A 17,565-nucleotide genomic window follows, 5' to 3' on the forward strand; every position below is an offset into this window, starting at 1 on the left:
TTTGGATAAGATCTGAAGGGGGATTGTGGATAATGCATATGTTTAAGAGCTATTTCTTTATTCATAATCATGTGTGAATCAGCTCATATTTTTCCTTAATTTGTCTCTTTTACTAGTTTCTCTTTGTCTTCAGATTGCCTGTTTAGGCAGGGTCGTAAACCATCAGGAATGTGAACACAAACCCCAAGTCTCTCTTCTTATCAGTGTTGAGAGGAGGGGGGGGGGGGGAATGGGGGCTTTCTTTGTGTGAAAAGAGTTGCTTTTTCCTGTGGAATGCCAGATCAACTTGGGCTGCGCATTCGTATGTGTTGTTCGAGGCTGGTCTCTATTCTCAAATATTTGACAATAAAGTTACAAAATAACTATTCTGTGCTGGGTGGTACCTTTGAGTCAGTTTATATTTTGTCTAAGGAACTTGGGACTGACCAGCGCTTTACATCCCACTTGGAGGAACATCTGGTCAAACGCAACACTTCCTTGTCCGGACATTATTCTTTGTTTACGGGTGACGATCGACTATACTTTTTGATGCCAATCTCTAGTACGCACGTACTTTGTGGACGCCGTCTGCTCCACATTTCCTGTGAGTGTTTTGCTGGGTTTCAGCAGTTTGTTGTGTTTTCTTCATCGTTCCCTGTTGCTCTCGGTATTTGTTCTTTTATCAATAAATATCCCTTTTTTTACTGCATGGTGCCACCTCGTTCGTCTGCATCTTAAAAATCACTAAAAGATTTTATGTAGCATTCCCAATTTCCAGTTTTTGGTGAATTCTTGTGAAATTTCCACTGTCATGTTACTCTTTATAGTTAATTAATTAGTAAATTAAGAAAATATTTACTGGGTCCTGCTGCTAGTTCACTTTTTGTGGTGTCATTTTGTTAACTGTTAAGGAAAGTATTTAATCTTAAATATATAAATAATCCTCCATATTGGCAGCCATAGTGATTCATTTATTCAGCTGAGCATTAAAACTTGGATCCGACAAAAAAGTAAACACAAATGCTGTTTTCCTCGCTGATAAAACATGATAGCAACATGCATCTGCTAGCTCATGATCGCCCCCACTTCTCAGTGTAGCGAGTTGGAGGACTACAAGAGGCACTCTAATACAGAGCTTAAATCTGTATTTTTAGTCTTATTATCAAAGAATAATGAGGTCACACTTGTATTAAAACATTAATGCTAAGGTTTCGTCCAGTATTGGGCCGGCGATGATGATGATGATGATATATCTGTGCAAGTGAACAATTGGATCCACAAGGGACAACAACCCTTTCCACAGACTACACACACACCAGAAACATAAATGTTAGAAGCCTACAACAATATATTTGAAGACTTTAGGTTTAAAAGTGAAGATGTGAGGTGAAATAAGTACAAATGCAGCAATAAAAACAACCAACTCCACTCACGATGGCTCTAAAGTTCAGTGATGTGTTGCTAACTTCAGCCTTTTTCTTCTTTGTTGATGTTTTGCAGTAGTTAACATCCATGATGTAACAATGCTGCTAATCTACCAGAGTCCACAATTTGTTAACCATTTTATTCATTCATACTTCTAATTGGATAATAACATCAATAAAATGCAATGGAAAAAATGTGTGAAAAAAAAACTATGCAAATAATAAGATGTCCTCTTCAAAGATGAGAAAATAGAATAAAATAGTAGCTACATATATAATATTCAATACATGCACACAACTTAAAAAGTAACTACAGGACAACATATATGACTAGAAGATGAGAAGCACTACATACAACATCAAATATACATTCATATTAAACATGCTGAGTTTTTAAACTACATGTAACACAATCACTGTTTAAGTGTCACGAGGGAGGCGTCCCTCTATTTATTCAGGAGTTCCACAGTCAACATCACTGAGGCCGCCTCTAAAAGGTCACATATATTATGCAAAGCAGGTCCAGGACGTACACGTGACGGAATGTGCTGGGGGCCTTGTGATTTCGCCTAGTCTCCGCTTCGTCTGCGTGTTGTCATTTTATTTTCGTTGAGGTCCTTGAAGTCCTTGGCTGTTAGCGGGCTAAAACAAAGATAACATCTGCGGCTGAGGCCACCCCTCAGACAAGAAGTTTTTGTCCTTGCACGAATAGAAAAGTCTAATTTGAGCACAATAACTAAAGAAACAGACTTTAAGAATACTAAAGTTAGTGTGATAATATATACATAATTATTCTAACACTGAGCATAAAAAGGGTTTCTCTCCAGTGTGTGTTCTCATGTGTCTGGTCATGGTTTGCTTTCTGGAGAAACTCTTCTTACAAACAGAGCAAATAAAAGGTTTCTCACCTGTGTGTGTTCTCATGTGCAATATAATTTCCTTCTTAGTGTTGAATCTTTTAGCACAAGCTGAGCAAGGAAAAGGTTTCTCTCCAGTGTGTGTTCTCATGTGCATGGTCATGTGTTCCTTTCTGGAGAAACTGTTCTTACAAACAGAGCAAGTAAAAGGTTTCTCACCGGTGTGTGTTCTCATGTGTATTATCATGTCATTCTTAGTCGTGAATCTTTTAGTGCAAGCTGAACAAGGAAAAGGTTTCTCTCCAGTGTGTGTTCTCATGTGTATTTTCATGCGTTCCTTTCTGGAGAAACTCCTCTTACAAACGGAGCAAGTAAAAGGTTTCTCACCTGTGTGTGTTCTCATGTGTGTGGTCATGTCATTCTTAGTGTTGAATCTTTTGGCACAAGCAGAGCAAGTAAAAGGTTTCTCTCCAGTATGTGTTCTCATGTGTGTGGTCATGTGACCCTTTCTGAAGAAACTCTTCTTACAAACAGAGCAAGTAAAAGGTTTCTCTCCAGTATGTGTTCTCATGTGTGCTGTAAAATGACTCTTTCGTCTAAATGATTTCCCACATTGAGAGCAGTCAAAGTGTTTGTTGTTAGTGTGATGTCTCGTATCACCTTTAGAGTCATTTTTACTCTCCAAAGGTTTTTGGATGTGGTCACTGTGATCAGAAGAGTCTGACATCATGTGGTCCATGTCTGACAGTGGAGCAAAGATGCTGTCTGGTTCTGACTTTATATCTTCACAATGCTCTCCATCAGCTTCTGTGATGTGTTGACTTACAAGCTCCGCCCCTCTGTTCTCCTCACTTTGACTGTGATGAAGCTGTAAGGACTGAGCTTCATCTTCATCATGAAGCTGCTCCTCTTTAATGTGGGAGGGGGCCTGTAGCTCCTTCTGTCCCACACTGGTGTGCCACTCCTCTTCATGACTCTCCGCTGACACCCGCTGGACGTCTGCAGAACAAATGAGGTGTTACTGTATTGAAGTTTGCAGTATTCAAACTATTGACATGTGAGGTAGGCCAAATAGACAGTGATGGGCAAGCTACCTGGATAATGTAGTAAGCTAAGCTACAAGTTACTCTCAATGAAATGTAGCTAAGCTATCCTCAGAGAATTGTAGCACGCTACACTACAAAAGTATCTTGCCACATCAAAGTTACAATTAACAGCATATATATATATATATATATATATATATATATATATATATATATATATATATATATATATATATATATATATATATATATATATATATATATATATATATATATATATATATACATATACATATACATATACATATACATATATATATATATATATATATATATATATATATATATATATATACATAAATTAATTGTGCCCAGCTGCCCGATCCAAGCACGTGCAGTCCATTTCGATTGCGGCGTCGCTCCCGGCGCGCCCCGCCTTGCTGCTCGCTCGTCGTCCACGCCTCCTCGCCGCCATCTTGGAGCGGGCTCCGGTGTGCCCTGCTTCGCTGTCGGGCTGTTGGCCACGCCTCCTCGCCGCCAGTCCCAGCGGGACACGCCTCTCCACAGCATCATTAAAAATGCTGCTAAGAAAGATTACCCCCAGTACTTTCTAGATCAGGGGTGTCCAAAGTGCGGCCCGGGGGCCATTCGCGGCCCGCAGCTAATTGTTTACCGGCCCGCCACACATTCTGGAAATAGTATTGTAAAAATAAAAAAGAACATTAAAAAAAGTGGAATGAGGTGAAATCTAACGAGAAAAAGTTGCAATATTGACACAAAAGCTGCCATGCAGACTGTTTTTTTTTTTCTTTTCTCTTTCTTTATTTTAATTTTTTTTGCCATTGCTCAAAAAAAAAATTAATGACAAAAAATCCATGTTATAATGAATTATTTTCAGGGCTCCAATTACTTCAAATATTTCACTTTAAAATGTTTTATGTGGTAAATATTGCATATATTGTGTTTTCCTTGACAAAAGCGCATAAGACAAACAAAATAATAGCTCCAGCATAAAATGGACAGATATATCTGAAGTTGATCTCGTAACTTAAGTGTTGAAAGTAAAAGAAAAACCTAATAAAAATGTATCACTTTATGAGTGGGGCACCTTTTGGATCCCAAATATATTTAGTGGTATTTTATTTATCTTTTCACTGTGATTACTCAAAAATATGAAAGAATTAAAATCAATGGTGTCCTGCATTATTGATCTTTTAGGGCTCTAATTACTAAATACTGCATATTTCAGTTTGACTATACAAAAATTTAAAAAAAGTTGTTTTTGACAGAAAAGCCATAAAACATTTTTATTTTATTTTTTATTACTTTATATCAACTTGAAGTTGATATAGAGATTTACTGTAAGCGTTAAATAATTTAAAAAAATTATAATCTGACCGGTAGGAGGCCACGGGGAAGACCCAGGACACGTTGGGAAGACTATGTCTCCCGGCTGGCCTGGGAACGCCTCGGGATCCCCCGGGAGGAGCTGGACGAAGTGGCTGGGGAGAGGGAAGTCTGGGCTTCCCTGCTTAAGCTGCTGCCCCCGCAACCCGACCTCGGATAAGCGGAAGAAGATGGATGGATGGATGGATATAATCTGACTTATTTTTAGCATTTTAATGACTTATGGTCCCCGGGACCCCTAAAGGTAAAATAAATAAAAAATCCATATATTTTGTTATGGTTTGAAAATGAAAAATATCAAAATGGCCCCCACATGCTTTAATTTTTCCGTGTGCGGCCCTCAGTGGAAAAAGTTTGGACACCCCTGTTCTAGATGGAAATACAAAAAATGACAATATGAACCAAATAGTTGAACGTTTTAGTGATTACTTTGTTAATATCGGAAAAATGTGGAACAAAGAATTCCAAATGCAGATGATGGGTCAGTTGAGGACTTGAGTGAGCTCATAGACAGAAATCCCAATTCCATGTTTCTTAAGAACTTGACAAAAGAAGAAATACTCAAAATCGTAAAAAATTGTAACAAAAGTTGTGATCTTTATCGTTGTTGTTCTCTACTAAATCCTTTCAGCAAAAATATGGCAATATCGTGAAATGATCAAGTATGACACATAGAATGGATCTGCTATCCCCGTTTAAATTTAAAAAAATCATTTCAGTAGGCCTTTAATAGCTTGTTTTAAAATGTCTCTGACAATCTTGCACTTTCTGTTTTGAAATGACATGAATGTTTGTGCCACTGCTTAATAACTGTTTAATAAATACACTTTTGCTAAATTGACTTAGTTGTGATTTCCCTCTCTGCATGAAATTTTAAAAGTAGCATATATTAATGCAGTATGAAGATGAATGTTTTAATGTAGACACATAGAATCATCATACTGCTGTGATTATATGCATCAAGTGTTCATTCAAGGCTAAGGACAAATATCCATATATGGTGTATCGTGACACGGCCTAAACATATCCACATATATATGGTGTATCGTGACATGGCCTAAACATATCGAGATATTAATAAAAGGCCATATCGCCCAGCCCTAGTTAGAATGTAATTATTATTATTACTTTTTAAAATATATCCACCGTCATGTCTTTTATAATGATTGTGAACGATGAAAAAAATTCCCCCCAAAAAGTGCAGTTCCCCTCTAAATTCCAGTGATTAGATTTAAGACTTGAAGTCTATGAGCATGAAGTGATAAAGCCTACTTGGATGAGAGGACAAACGTCTTCTAAGACAAAGTGAACAGTCCAGTTGTGATGGATTGAATGCCCTGAGAATAAAATGATATGTGGATGTTGTGCTTACTTGGACTGTGATGAAGCTGTGAGGACTCAGGTGGTTTGTCTTCATGCTCTTCAGTCTTCACAGAGACAACAGTCAGTGGAAACTTGGTGACATCATCCTCCTCCTGCCCTAGAAGACACTCTCCCTCCTGACTGATCCACACTTCCTCCTCTTCCTCTTTAATGTGAGGGGGCTGCTGGACGTCTGTTGGGTAAATAAGTAAATAAGATAAAGAGAGAAGAGAAATAGTTTTGGACTGACACTGTTAACACAATGACATTATTTGTGTTCTTCCGTGTGTTGTGTTAAAAGTGTGTAGCAAAACAACCAATAAAAACACAGGAAATACCTCCCTTTTTCCTAAAATTAATTCAAAAGTCGTACAATGAGTACAAAAACAGACCTGGAAATTTGATGGGGGGCAATTTGAAAAGTTTTTATAAGTACGAGGCAACATTGATTGAGGCATTCTTAACTTTACACTCACTGATGTAAAGTGTGTAAACATTTTATTTTGTATATGGTCTATGACACCTAAAATTTATCTCTAAACTTAACCACGATCTTGTAATGACATAGTCATTACCATAACTTCAATACCATGGAAATAAAAAAATCTTGATTCCAAAATCAATTAAAAAACATTCATGGTATGTTTTTGTCATCGTGCAAAATACATTTTTTGTGGTCATTTTGTTGGCGGGGCCAAAAGGAACTTTTACCCAAACATGTTTTACTCTGTGGTGTTTTTATGGAGTATCTCCATCAACAATTCCTCTTTAGGAATTGGAGACCATCTACGACACGCTGAAGGAAAGTCAGTCACCTTTATGCTCTTTTAATAAATCAAGTGTTGACTACTTTGGTTACTGAAAATAAATGTTTACTTTCACTTATTGATGCATGTAGGTCAGAATCAGGAAGTGAAATTATAACTTTAATTAGATTTAGATGATAGAGCAGGCAGGTCAATGTTTTGACTGCTCGAAGAAAACAACATCTTAATCTACGATTTGACTCCCTCGAATGGCCTTGATGCTATCAGGAACAGGCTGTTCTGAAGAACTCCCCCGAGGACTCAACGATGGACGTTTTTGACCTTCCTTTTTTTCCAATAACACCTAGTGTCGAACCTGTTGATACAGGTTTCCATCTTCTTGGGGACTGGAACACAGATATGTCCTGAAAAGATGCACCCATTTTTAAAACCTTCCCTAAGCTGTGCCACGAACATTGTTTCACTTAGCTCATTAAGCAAACTACCAGGGTGAGTGAGTCCTTTTAAACCATCATAGACCTCGTTGTTACTTCTGACCAGTCTAAGATCACCACAAGTGGAACTACTGTATGCGGCTTAAGTGATCATTCCATCATTTTCTGTACCCATAAAGAACATAGAACCGAGGCTGACGGCCACAAAACAAGCGAAGCTAGAATCCTCAAGACCTAGACTAGCAAGGCTTTCAATGACAAACTGGCAAATTAAGACTCGCCCTGGTACTTGCAAGTACACAGGTTTTTGGGTCAATTCCTAACCTCAGAAAAGTAAATAATTTCACAGTCAATGTGGGTGACAATATTATAACAAACAAAACAATTAGATTACCTATCTTGGCTGCAGCGTAGAGACTAATCTCTAGGGATGATGTTTGATAAGAAATTATCGAGTTCGAGCCTATTATCGAATCCTCTTATCGAACCGATTCCTTATCGATTCTCTTATCGAGTCCAGATAGGGTGTTGTATATGGAAAAAAACACACAATATTTGGTTTAACAAAAGCTCACTTTTATTATATAAGAAAACAATTTAATCTAATAAATAAATAAATATTGACTGTTACCCCCCTAAAAAATAAAATAAAATAAATAAATATTGACTGTTGTTACCCAAAGTATATTAAGTGGGATTTTTCAGAAAAACAAATATATACAGTAACACAAAAACAACCTGTCTCTGTAATCACTATAGGTGTATAAATAATATTAAAAAAATAAAAATAAAATAAATAAATATTGACTGTTGTTACCCAAAGTATATTAAGTGGGATTTTTCAGAAAAATAAATATATACAGTAACACAAAAACAACCTGTCTCTGTAATCACGATAGGTGTAATAATATAGTGTTAAATAAAATCAGTCCCTTGGGCACAAAACTGAAAATAATACAGCTCTCCAAAAAGTGCAATTCTGCTGCTATTTGACATAACTGTTTGTTATGATGCTTTGACATTTTTGCACTTTATTTCTTTATTGAAAGAAAATTCTATGAAGAGAAAAGTTCTTTGCAAATGTGGTTACAATGCTAAAAAATGAAAAGTTAAAGCTAAAAAAATAAATACACTTTATTGAGTTAACATTATATCTGTATAGGGGGAAAGATGTTATGAGCTAGGGAATATAACAACTACACTACCCAGCATGCAACGGGAGTGACGAGCATGCGCGGTAGCCCCGAAAAGTGTTGTTGCATATCGTCACCCGGCAGCTAAGAATGAGGTTATGTTATGAGCACGCTTTGGAAGTAAACGTCAAGAACTCAGCCAACACGCCTCGTCTGCATTATTTATTATTAGATAGACAACACATATACAGTGTGATTTTGTTTTGTTTACAAGGAAAGAAAAACAAAAGTTAAAAAAGGGAGATGTGTATATATATATGTATGTGCTGCGGTTGTTTTAAGAACGTTGCGACGGCTGCCGTAAAGGAGGTGCGTTGCTAGCCTGGTTGCTATGTTTCCGGTTGGTTGTAAAAGTGTTGGTCATGTGTTTGTACCCTGCTCAAATCTCTCAGTAAAGTTATTCATTGGATTATACCTTTTGTTTTGAACTTTATTACACCTTGGAGCGCTTTTTCCCGTCCATTTTTTTCCTGCTTTCGCTATCTGCGCCTAATGACTGAGCTACGTGACGTCATTTCTTGTGATGTCCCACGGAGCATTTCTGGTCGGGACGGGATTCGTTCCGAGGGATTCGAATAAAGAACCAACTGTTTTTCTTTACTATAGTGGTCTCGATAACGGGTACCGGTTCTCAAAAAGGGATTCGAGTCCGAGGACTCGGTTCTTTTCTTATCGAACAACCGGGAAAACCGGTTTCGAGTATCATCCCTACTAATCTCTCCAGTGAAAAAATGACTACTAAGGTAGTCAAAGAATCAACCAACGAATTATATTCTTACTAAAGTTTTCCTGATACCATTATTATGGTACCAAAATGTATTTAGATACTTTTCTAAATAAAAGGGACCACAAAAAAGTGCATTATTGGCTTTATTTTAGCAAAAAAATCTTAGGGTACATTAAACATATGTTTATTATTGCAAGTTTGTCATTAAATAAAATAGTGAACATACTAAACAACTTGTCTTTTAGTAGTAAGTAAGCAAACAAAAGCTCCTAATTTAGTTTGCTGAAATATGCAGTAACATATTGTGTCATTTATATTCTATTATTTTGTCAAAATTATTAAGGAAAAATGGTAAAAAATTGATTATTCATCTACTTGTTCATTTACTGTTAATATCTACTTATTTTCTGTTTTAACATGTTCTATCTACACTTCTGTTAAAATGTAATAATCACTTATTCTTCTCTTCTTTGATACTTTACATTAGTTTTGGATGATACCACAAATTTGGGTATCAATCCGATACCAAGTAGTTACAGGATCATACATTGTTCATATTCAAAGTCCTCATGTGTCCAGGGACATATTTCCTGAGTTTATAAACATAATATAAATTTTTAAAAAAAGAAAGAAAATGTTGTGATGCCAAAAAATATTGATGTAATCATAGAAGTCGTACTTTTTAGAGGCGATATAGTACCGAATATGAATAATGCAGCTGAGATAGGCTCCAGCAACCCCCGCGACCCCAAAAGGGACAAGAGGTAGAAATGGATGGATGGATAGTATTGCAGTACTATACTAATACCGTACAACCTTACATAGTAGGATCAACCCGCTGGTGGGTAGAAATACACTTAAGACTCTAACACAATACATTTAACCCCACTTTGACTACGGAGTTCATGTTTGGTACCGTGACGCCTTAAAAGCCCTGAAAAACTAACTCCAGACAGCCCAAAACAAAATGATTGGGCTTCTACTCAACCGTCTATCTCGGGCTCACCTTTCCGCCAACCATTTCCTTAAAGGCCTACTGAAATCAGATTTTCTTATTTAAACGGGGATAGCAGATCCATTCTATGTGTCATACTTGATCATTTCGCGATATTGCTATATTTTTGCTGAAAGGATTTAGTAGAGAACATCGACGATAAAGTTCGCAACTTTTGGTCGCTGATAAAAAAGCCTTGCCTGTACCGGAAGTAGCGTGACGTCACAGGTTGTGGAGCGCCTCACATCTGCACATTGTTTACAATCATGGACGCCAGCAGCGTGAGCGATTCGGACTGAGAAAGCGACGACTACCCCCAGGATGAAAGATTTGTGGATGAGGAAAGTGAAGGATTAGAGGGCAGTGGAAGCGATTCAGATAGGGAAGATGCTGTGAGAGGCGGGTGGGACCTGATATTCAGCTGGGAATGACTAAAACAGTAAATAAACACAAGACATATATATACTCTATTAGCCACAACACAACCAGGCTTATATTTAATATGCCACAAATTAATTCGCATAACAAACACCTCCCCCCTCGCGTCCATATAACCCACCAATACAACTCAAACACCCGCACAACACACTCAATCCCACAGCCCAAAGTACCGTTCACTTCCGCAAAGTTCATACAGCACATATATTTCCCCAAAGTTACGTACGTGACATGCACATAGGGGCACGCACGGACGGGAAAGCGATCAAATGTTTGGAAGAAAGCTGCGTACTCACGGTAGCGCGTATCCAACTCAAAGTCCTCCTGGTTGTGTTGCTGCAGCCAGCCGCTAATACATTGATCCCACCTACAGCTTTCTTCTTTGCTGTCTTCATTGTTCAATAAACAAATTGCAAAAGATTCACCAACACAGATGTTCAGAATACTGTGGAATTTTGCGATGAAAACAGACGCTGTTTGTATTGGGACACAATGGTGTCCCAATACTTCCGCACAATCCGTGACGTCACGCGCAAACGTCATCATACCGAGACATTTTCAGCCGGATATTTCCCGGGAAATTTAAAATGTCACTTTATAAGTTAACCCGGCCGTATTGGCATGTGTTGCAATGTTAAGATTTCATCATTGATATATAAACTATCAGACTGCGTGGTCGGTAGTAGTGGCTTTCAGTAGGCCTTTAACGTGGGGAGGCTCTTGGTAGGTGACAGAGTAGATTTTCTTGCAGTTGGTCTGGTGTACAAGATACACCATACTACTAAAATACTCATGTACCTGTCTAGAAACTTCAAAATATATTCACCATTAGTGTTCTCTTCCTTCGCTTCTCTGTCAACAAGATACAATCTACCTAATACACATTTCTTTCGATACCTTCAAATAAGGCATTTTATTAAAAAACAATTTCCTCATTTTCCCAACCACCCCCCAGAAGCAGAAATTGATCGGTTTCTGTCCTTTGACTCTGACAAACGACGTTTGATATCTGTAATATATAATGAAATCGGCCTTCTGAATCCACTTAACACTTCACCTGCCAGAGAATCCTGGGAGCATGACCTTGGGGCACCTATACCTGACGGGCGGTGGAGAGAAGCTTTGAGGCTGGTGCATTCATCATCTATATGTGCTAGACATGGCCTAATACAATGTAAGATACTACATAAAGCACATTTCACTAATGCTAGACTGGCTAAAATATATCCCAACCATAGCGACGCTTGTAACCGCTGTAGACAATCCCCAGCTGACCATTTGCATATGTTCTGGACATGCCCAAAACTCTCAAGTTTTTGGTCGGCTATTTTTGACACTGTCGGGCAGGCCCTTGATAGGACAATAACACCTGCCCTTTTTGGCGTTCCGCAGGTGGACGGTTTACCTGAAACCGCTCGTCATGTCATTGCGTTAACGACTCTGCTGGCTAGGCGTACAATTCTTTTTAAATGGAAGCTTGCGACTCCGCCGAGCCATAACAGTTGGATACAAGATGTTTTTGCGGTGTCTGCAATTAGAGAAGCTTCGGTTCTCGCAGAAAGGATCTGTGGCATCTTTCCATAAAACTTGGGGCCCCCTCCTAGACCTTATTAGGGACAAGCTTGACATCACCCCAAGCGATTCGAGTAACACAACTTAGACCGAACTGACCGCTGAAGACCCCCCCCACCCCCCATTCATTGTGTTTATTTACTTTTACGTTATATATTTTATCGTATATCTTATGTATTATTTATTTTACCTTATTTATTCTTTATTTACCTTAATATAGTTTGTTAGAGTGACGCTAAGTTTGCATATATTCATGTGTGTCTATATTTGTTGTGGGCACTAGGCGACAATTACCTTGGGAATTAAGTGGGTGGGTATTGTAAGGGATGGGGTTTATTATGTTACATATTGAAAAATGTGCAGATACCTCAACTTGTTGTTGTCATGATCCATCATACTGTATTGTCTGCAAAATTCAATAAAAATATTTGGAAAAAATATATATATATATATTCACCATTACAACACCATAGGTAGTTGTACAAATCACATTCAACCCAGATCTCACTCCAAAAAAGGTTCTAATTCGTTTGCCTGCTATACCAACATGTGGATCTTCCTATCAATAGCCATAAAGGAGTGTAAATCCCTTACTTCCTTCAAAGCTGCTTTGAAAATACATTTAAGGTTGTAACTGGGAATAGAAAAAGCCTTTAACTTTTTTGTAATTGTATCTAGCAGTATTTGTGTACTTTAAATGCTACGTTCTACATAGTACTGTGTGAGTTAAACTAATATTTCAACTGAAACCATCTCAGGCTTTCTTGTAACAGTGAATGTGTACCGTGATGAAACTGTACCCTTTCCTATGCAAACTTCTCATAAGTCCTTCAATCAATCAATCACACATTGTTACAAACTGAGAGGAACATCAACCTCAAACTGTCTCGTTTTCATGAAGAATCTAAATCAAAGCATTGCATCATCCCCACAAGACAAAGCATCTTCCAATTGAAGAAAAGTGTTAATAATGAAATATAAAGTTAGTAAATATGTGAGAGTAAGAAGTAAACAAACCTGTTCTGTGTAACACAACTTGATGTTTCTTGAAAACAGCGTCCATAGTTGATGTTGTCGCTCCTTCTCCTCTTTTGTTGGACAAAGTTCCTCCTCATACTTTGCTATCGTTCTTTCGCACATTTTCACACAATCACAACACTTTACACTCACATTTGATCTCTACTTAGCGATGTGTTGATAACGTCCGCGTCTCTTTGTTAGCAGCTAACAAGCTAAGCTAACTAGCAAGCTAAGCTAGCACATAAAGTGCGCTCAGACTAATGTATCCGGATACAAACAATGACTAACAATGTTTCATCTACTACACGACATATATGCGTACATGTATGCACTAAATACAAATAGAGAAACAATAATGGCCAGTGGCCACGTTTAGGCCTTCTCTGTCAAACGCCATTTTGCTTTTTACTCCTTCGTCTTCTTTGGATTTCCAGCAGACTAGTAGAGCATCTTAGGCCTCCACAGCTTCTTAACGGGACTTCTCCGTCCTGTCCTATGGTCCATACTACATTCTACAGTACAGGAGGTCGCGCTGTCAACCTTTCAATGGACCACTTCCAAGTTGGCTTCTGCGCATGTCCAATTTGTCGAGGTCTTCTTCTTCTTCTTCTTTGGTTTAATGGCGGTTGACAAGCAACCTTGTGGTGTGCATTACCGCCACCTACTGAAATGGAGTGTGGACGGAAATGGATCCCTACTCTATATTATTTTATTCAACCCAGTCTTTTTTTAAATGTATATACAATGTTTTATAACCTATGTGTTCTAAGTGCAATCCTAAAATATCTTCCATTAGTAATCTAACCTTCTCTTTTGCTAACTTATTTCCCAGTATTTGCCTTTCTCTGTTGTATTTCTTTCCTTTTTGTAAAATCCAAGACTTTAGTCTTTCCAACAGAGAATCTTAAACCCCAAGCTGTTCCCCATTCTTGAACTTTATTTACCGCTTTTTGAATCTTCTTTTCTATATGATTATATAATATATATTATATAATAAAGACACTACATATTATGGATCATAAAACATTGAATCAATTGTTATAAGTGTGGATGCTGAAAAAGCCTTTGACTCGGTCAATTGGAATTTTCTTTACAGAGTTCTATGCAAATTTACCTTCCAGGATACAATTATTAAAACTATACAGGCACTATATAACAATCCTGCTGCTAGGATTAAAGTCAATGGATAATTATCAAATAGTTTTACCTTAGAAAGAAGTTCTAGACAGGCATGTGCATGGTCACCATTACTCTTTGCATTCTACCTGGAGCCACTAGCTCAGTCTATCAGACACAATGAAGATATTAAGGGAATTATTATTAAAGGGAGAGAGTATAAATTGGCCTGCTATGCGGATGACATTTTAGTCTACCTCTGGCACCCAACATACTCTCTTCTTAAATTAATGCAATCATTTGAACAGTATGGTCAATTATCAGGATATAAAATCAATATAGGTAAAACCCAGCTACTCTCATATAATTATAACCCACCACGGGGATCAGAAGCAGTTACCCCCTGGCATGGCAAACATAGTCTTTTAAATACCTGGGCATCATTTTATCGAAATATATTACAACATTATCTGCATACAATTATCTACCCATACATAAAAAATTAAAACATGACATAGCACGATGGAACTTACTTACATTTTTTAGCCTTAGGTCTAGAATTGATTCTATTAAAATGAATGCACTTCCAAGACTGATGTACCTATTTCAAATCCTACCAATAGAGATTAACCAAAACCAATTCAGCTTTATGTAGTGTAATGGAAGATTTAAAAATGCTCAGTTTTGAAACTATTAAAAGGACACATTTATTTAAAAAAAACAAGACTTCTCACGATATTTGCAGTAGCGGCATTTTGGTAATATGAAGGTGAAAAATGTAACAAAGACAAGCATATGTCTAATTGAATTGTTTACAAAAGTCTATAATTCAGAAACCATTGATAGAAGTGTTTCATGCTTGTATAAGAAATCATACTCAACTTCATATATTAAAACAACATGGGAGAAGGAAGGAGGGATAACTACAGTATATCTGAGGAAGAATGGACAATAATATGGAAATATCAATGGACTTGTACCAGCTCACCCAAGTGGAGGGAGTTTGGCTGGAAAGGTTTGATCAGATTTTTTATTCCACCTTCTCAGAAGTCTCATTATGATAACAACTCCCCTGCCTGTTGGAGAAATTGTGGGAATCTAAACGCAAACCACTAGCATGTTTTCTGGGACTGCTCTGCCATAAAGCTCTACAGGATATTTTCAAATGACCCCTTGAAAGGAAGATTCTGTTTTTTGGACATGTACCTCAGGACTTACTTAATGAATATCCTACTAGTGGCTTGTAAAAAGACAATTTCTGTGCATCTTTCAATGTGCTTGAGTTTCGTTCCTTAGGGCGGCTGATGTCCTGCAATCTTTGGTGAGACTCCAGTTGCTGGACGTCATTCGACTGATTTAATTGACTTCTCAAGAAATACTTACCAATGCGAGATCCCTGTTTTCCTTCTCTCATGCACCCTTTCTTTCCTTGATGTATTTTAAAGCCCTGTGAAGATGTTATTTTCTTCCAACCACAGGAACAGACCTGGAGCCTTTTCTCCAATGTTGGTGATAATGCTGTGCCTGGTTCTTGTTCAGTGCCAGTCTTGCTTGTAGTCATTTCCGTTCCTGGGTCTAAAACCATGGTATCCGTCGATGAGTCATCTTCCGCCCCCGCTTTCGCAGACTCTAGGGGTGTTCTCTCTTTAGTTGTGTCTGTAGCAATTGGTGGGTGTCTCCAAAATACTTATTGGATCCTGGCGACATGGGTAGCTAGCCCATCCCTGCCCCGGTGGGGTCTATTTCCTCCTGTCAGCTGTCTTTCCAGCAGTCACATGGTCTTTCCCTTGTTGTCAGCCACTCTATTCACGGCAGTCACTGGATGACTCCAGGGTGAATGTTTCCAAATACACAGGACAAGATATTAAAATCCAGAGTGCCACCTCCTACCTCCCGTGTTGAAGACTTAAAGACACTGACTTATTATCTATGTTGCTGCAGGCTGGGCAGACGCATCAATAGGGTTTTCAAGTGGGCTCCTACTCTCATGGATGTTTCGCTGACTGGGCCCACGACGCCTCAAGTAGGTTCAGCCGTGCATTCTGGCGTCCCAGAAGCACCCCCCTCTGCATCTGACCAGCCTCAGCATGAGTATTGATGTATTTTGGTGACCAGTTGGGGTCTTTCCTCTTTAGCTGCTCCGCTCTGCCACCCGCGATGTTTCCTTTATTAGATGTAAATATAAACGGAATACAATGATTTGCAAATCATTTTCAACCCATATTCAGTTGAATATGCTACAAAGACAACATATTTGATGTTCAAACTGATGAACCTTTTTTTTTTTGCAAATAATCATTAACTTTAGAATTTGATGCCAGCAACACGTGACAAAGAAGTTGGGAAAGGTGGCAATAAATACTGATAAAGTTGAGGAATGCTCATCAAACAATTATTTGGAACATCCCACAGGTGTGCAGGCTAATTGGGAACAGGTGGGTGCCATGATTGGGTATAAAAACAGCTTCCCAAAAAATGCTCAGTATTTCACAAGAAAGGATGGGGCGAGGTAAACCCCTTTGTCCACAACTGCAAGAAATTTAGGAATTTCAACATCTACGGTCCATAATATCATCAAAAGGTTCAGAGAATCTGGAGAAATCACTGCACGTAAGCGGCATGGCCGGAAACCAACATTGAATGACCGTGACCTTTGATCCCTCAGACGGCACTGTATCAAAAACCGACATCAATCTCTAAAGGATATCACCACATGGGCTCAGGAACACTTCAGAAAACCACTGTCACTAAATACAGTTGGTCGCTACATCTGTAAGTACAAGTTAAAGCTCTACTATGCAAAGCGAAAGCCATTTATCAACAACATCCAGAAACGCCGCCGGCTTCTCTGGGCCCGAGATCATCTAAGATGGACTCATGCAAAGTGGAAAAGTGTTCTGTGGTCTGACGAGTCCACATTTCAAATTGTTTTTGGAAATATTCGACATCGTGTCCTCCGGACCAAAGAGGAAGCGAACCATCCGGACTGTTATCAACGCAAAGTGTAAAAGCCAGCATGTGTGATGGTATGGGGGTGCATTAGTGCCCAAGGCATGGGTAACTTACACATCTGTGAAGGCACTATTAATGCTGAAAGGTACATACAGGTTTTGGAACAACATATGCTGCCATCCAAGCGCCGTCTTTTTCATGGACGCCCCTGCTTATTTCAGCAAGACAATGCCAAGCCACATTCAGCACGTGTTACAACAGCGTGGCTTCGTAAAAA

At 38.4% G+C, this 17,565-nt stretch overlaps 2 protein-coding genes across 2 annotated transcripts in view; both read right to left on the reverse strand.

Annotated features, from left to right (window-relative positions):
* LOC133664530 (zinc finger and SCAN domain-containing protein 2-like) overlaps positions 1 to 17,565 on the reverse strand; it is a 127,153-nt gene that overhangs the window by 59,876 nt on the left and 49,712 nt on the right. The window lies entirely within an intron of this gene.
* Positions 1,725 to 13,759, reverse strand: LOC133664548 (zinc finger protein OZF-like). Its single transcript, XM_062069260.1, has 3 exons — positions 13,218 to 13,759; positions 6,086 to 6,268; positions 1,725 to 3,259 (listed from the first exon to the last, which is right to left on the reverse strand). Exons 1-3 carry the CDS (start codon positions 13,261 to 13,263, stop codon positions 2,193 to 2,195), a joined length of 1,296 nt encoding a protein of 431 aa, XP_061925244.1. The 5' UTR covers positions 13,264 to 13,759; the 3' UTR covers positions 1,725 to 2,192.

Source organism: Entelurus aequoreus, linkage group LG14 (assembly GCF_033978785.1).
Source record: "Entelurus aequoreus isolate RoL-2023_Sb linkage group LG14, RoL_Eaeq_v1.1, whole genome shotgun sequence".
Taxonomy (NCBI): domain Eukaryota; kingdom Metazoa; phylum Chordata; class Actinopteri; order Syngnathiformes; family Syngnathidae; genus Entelurus; species Entelurus aequoreus.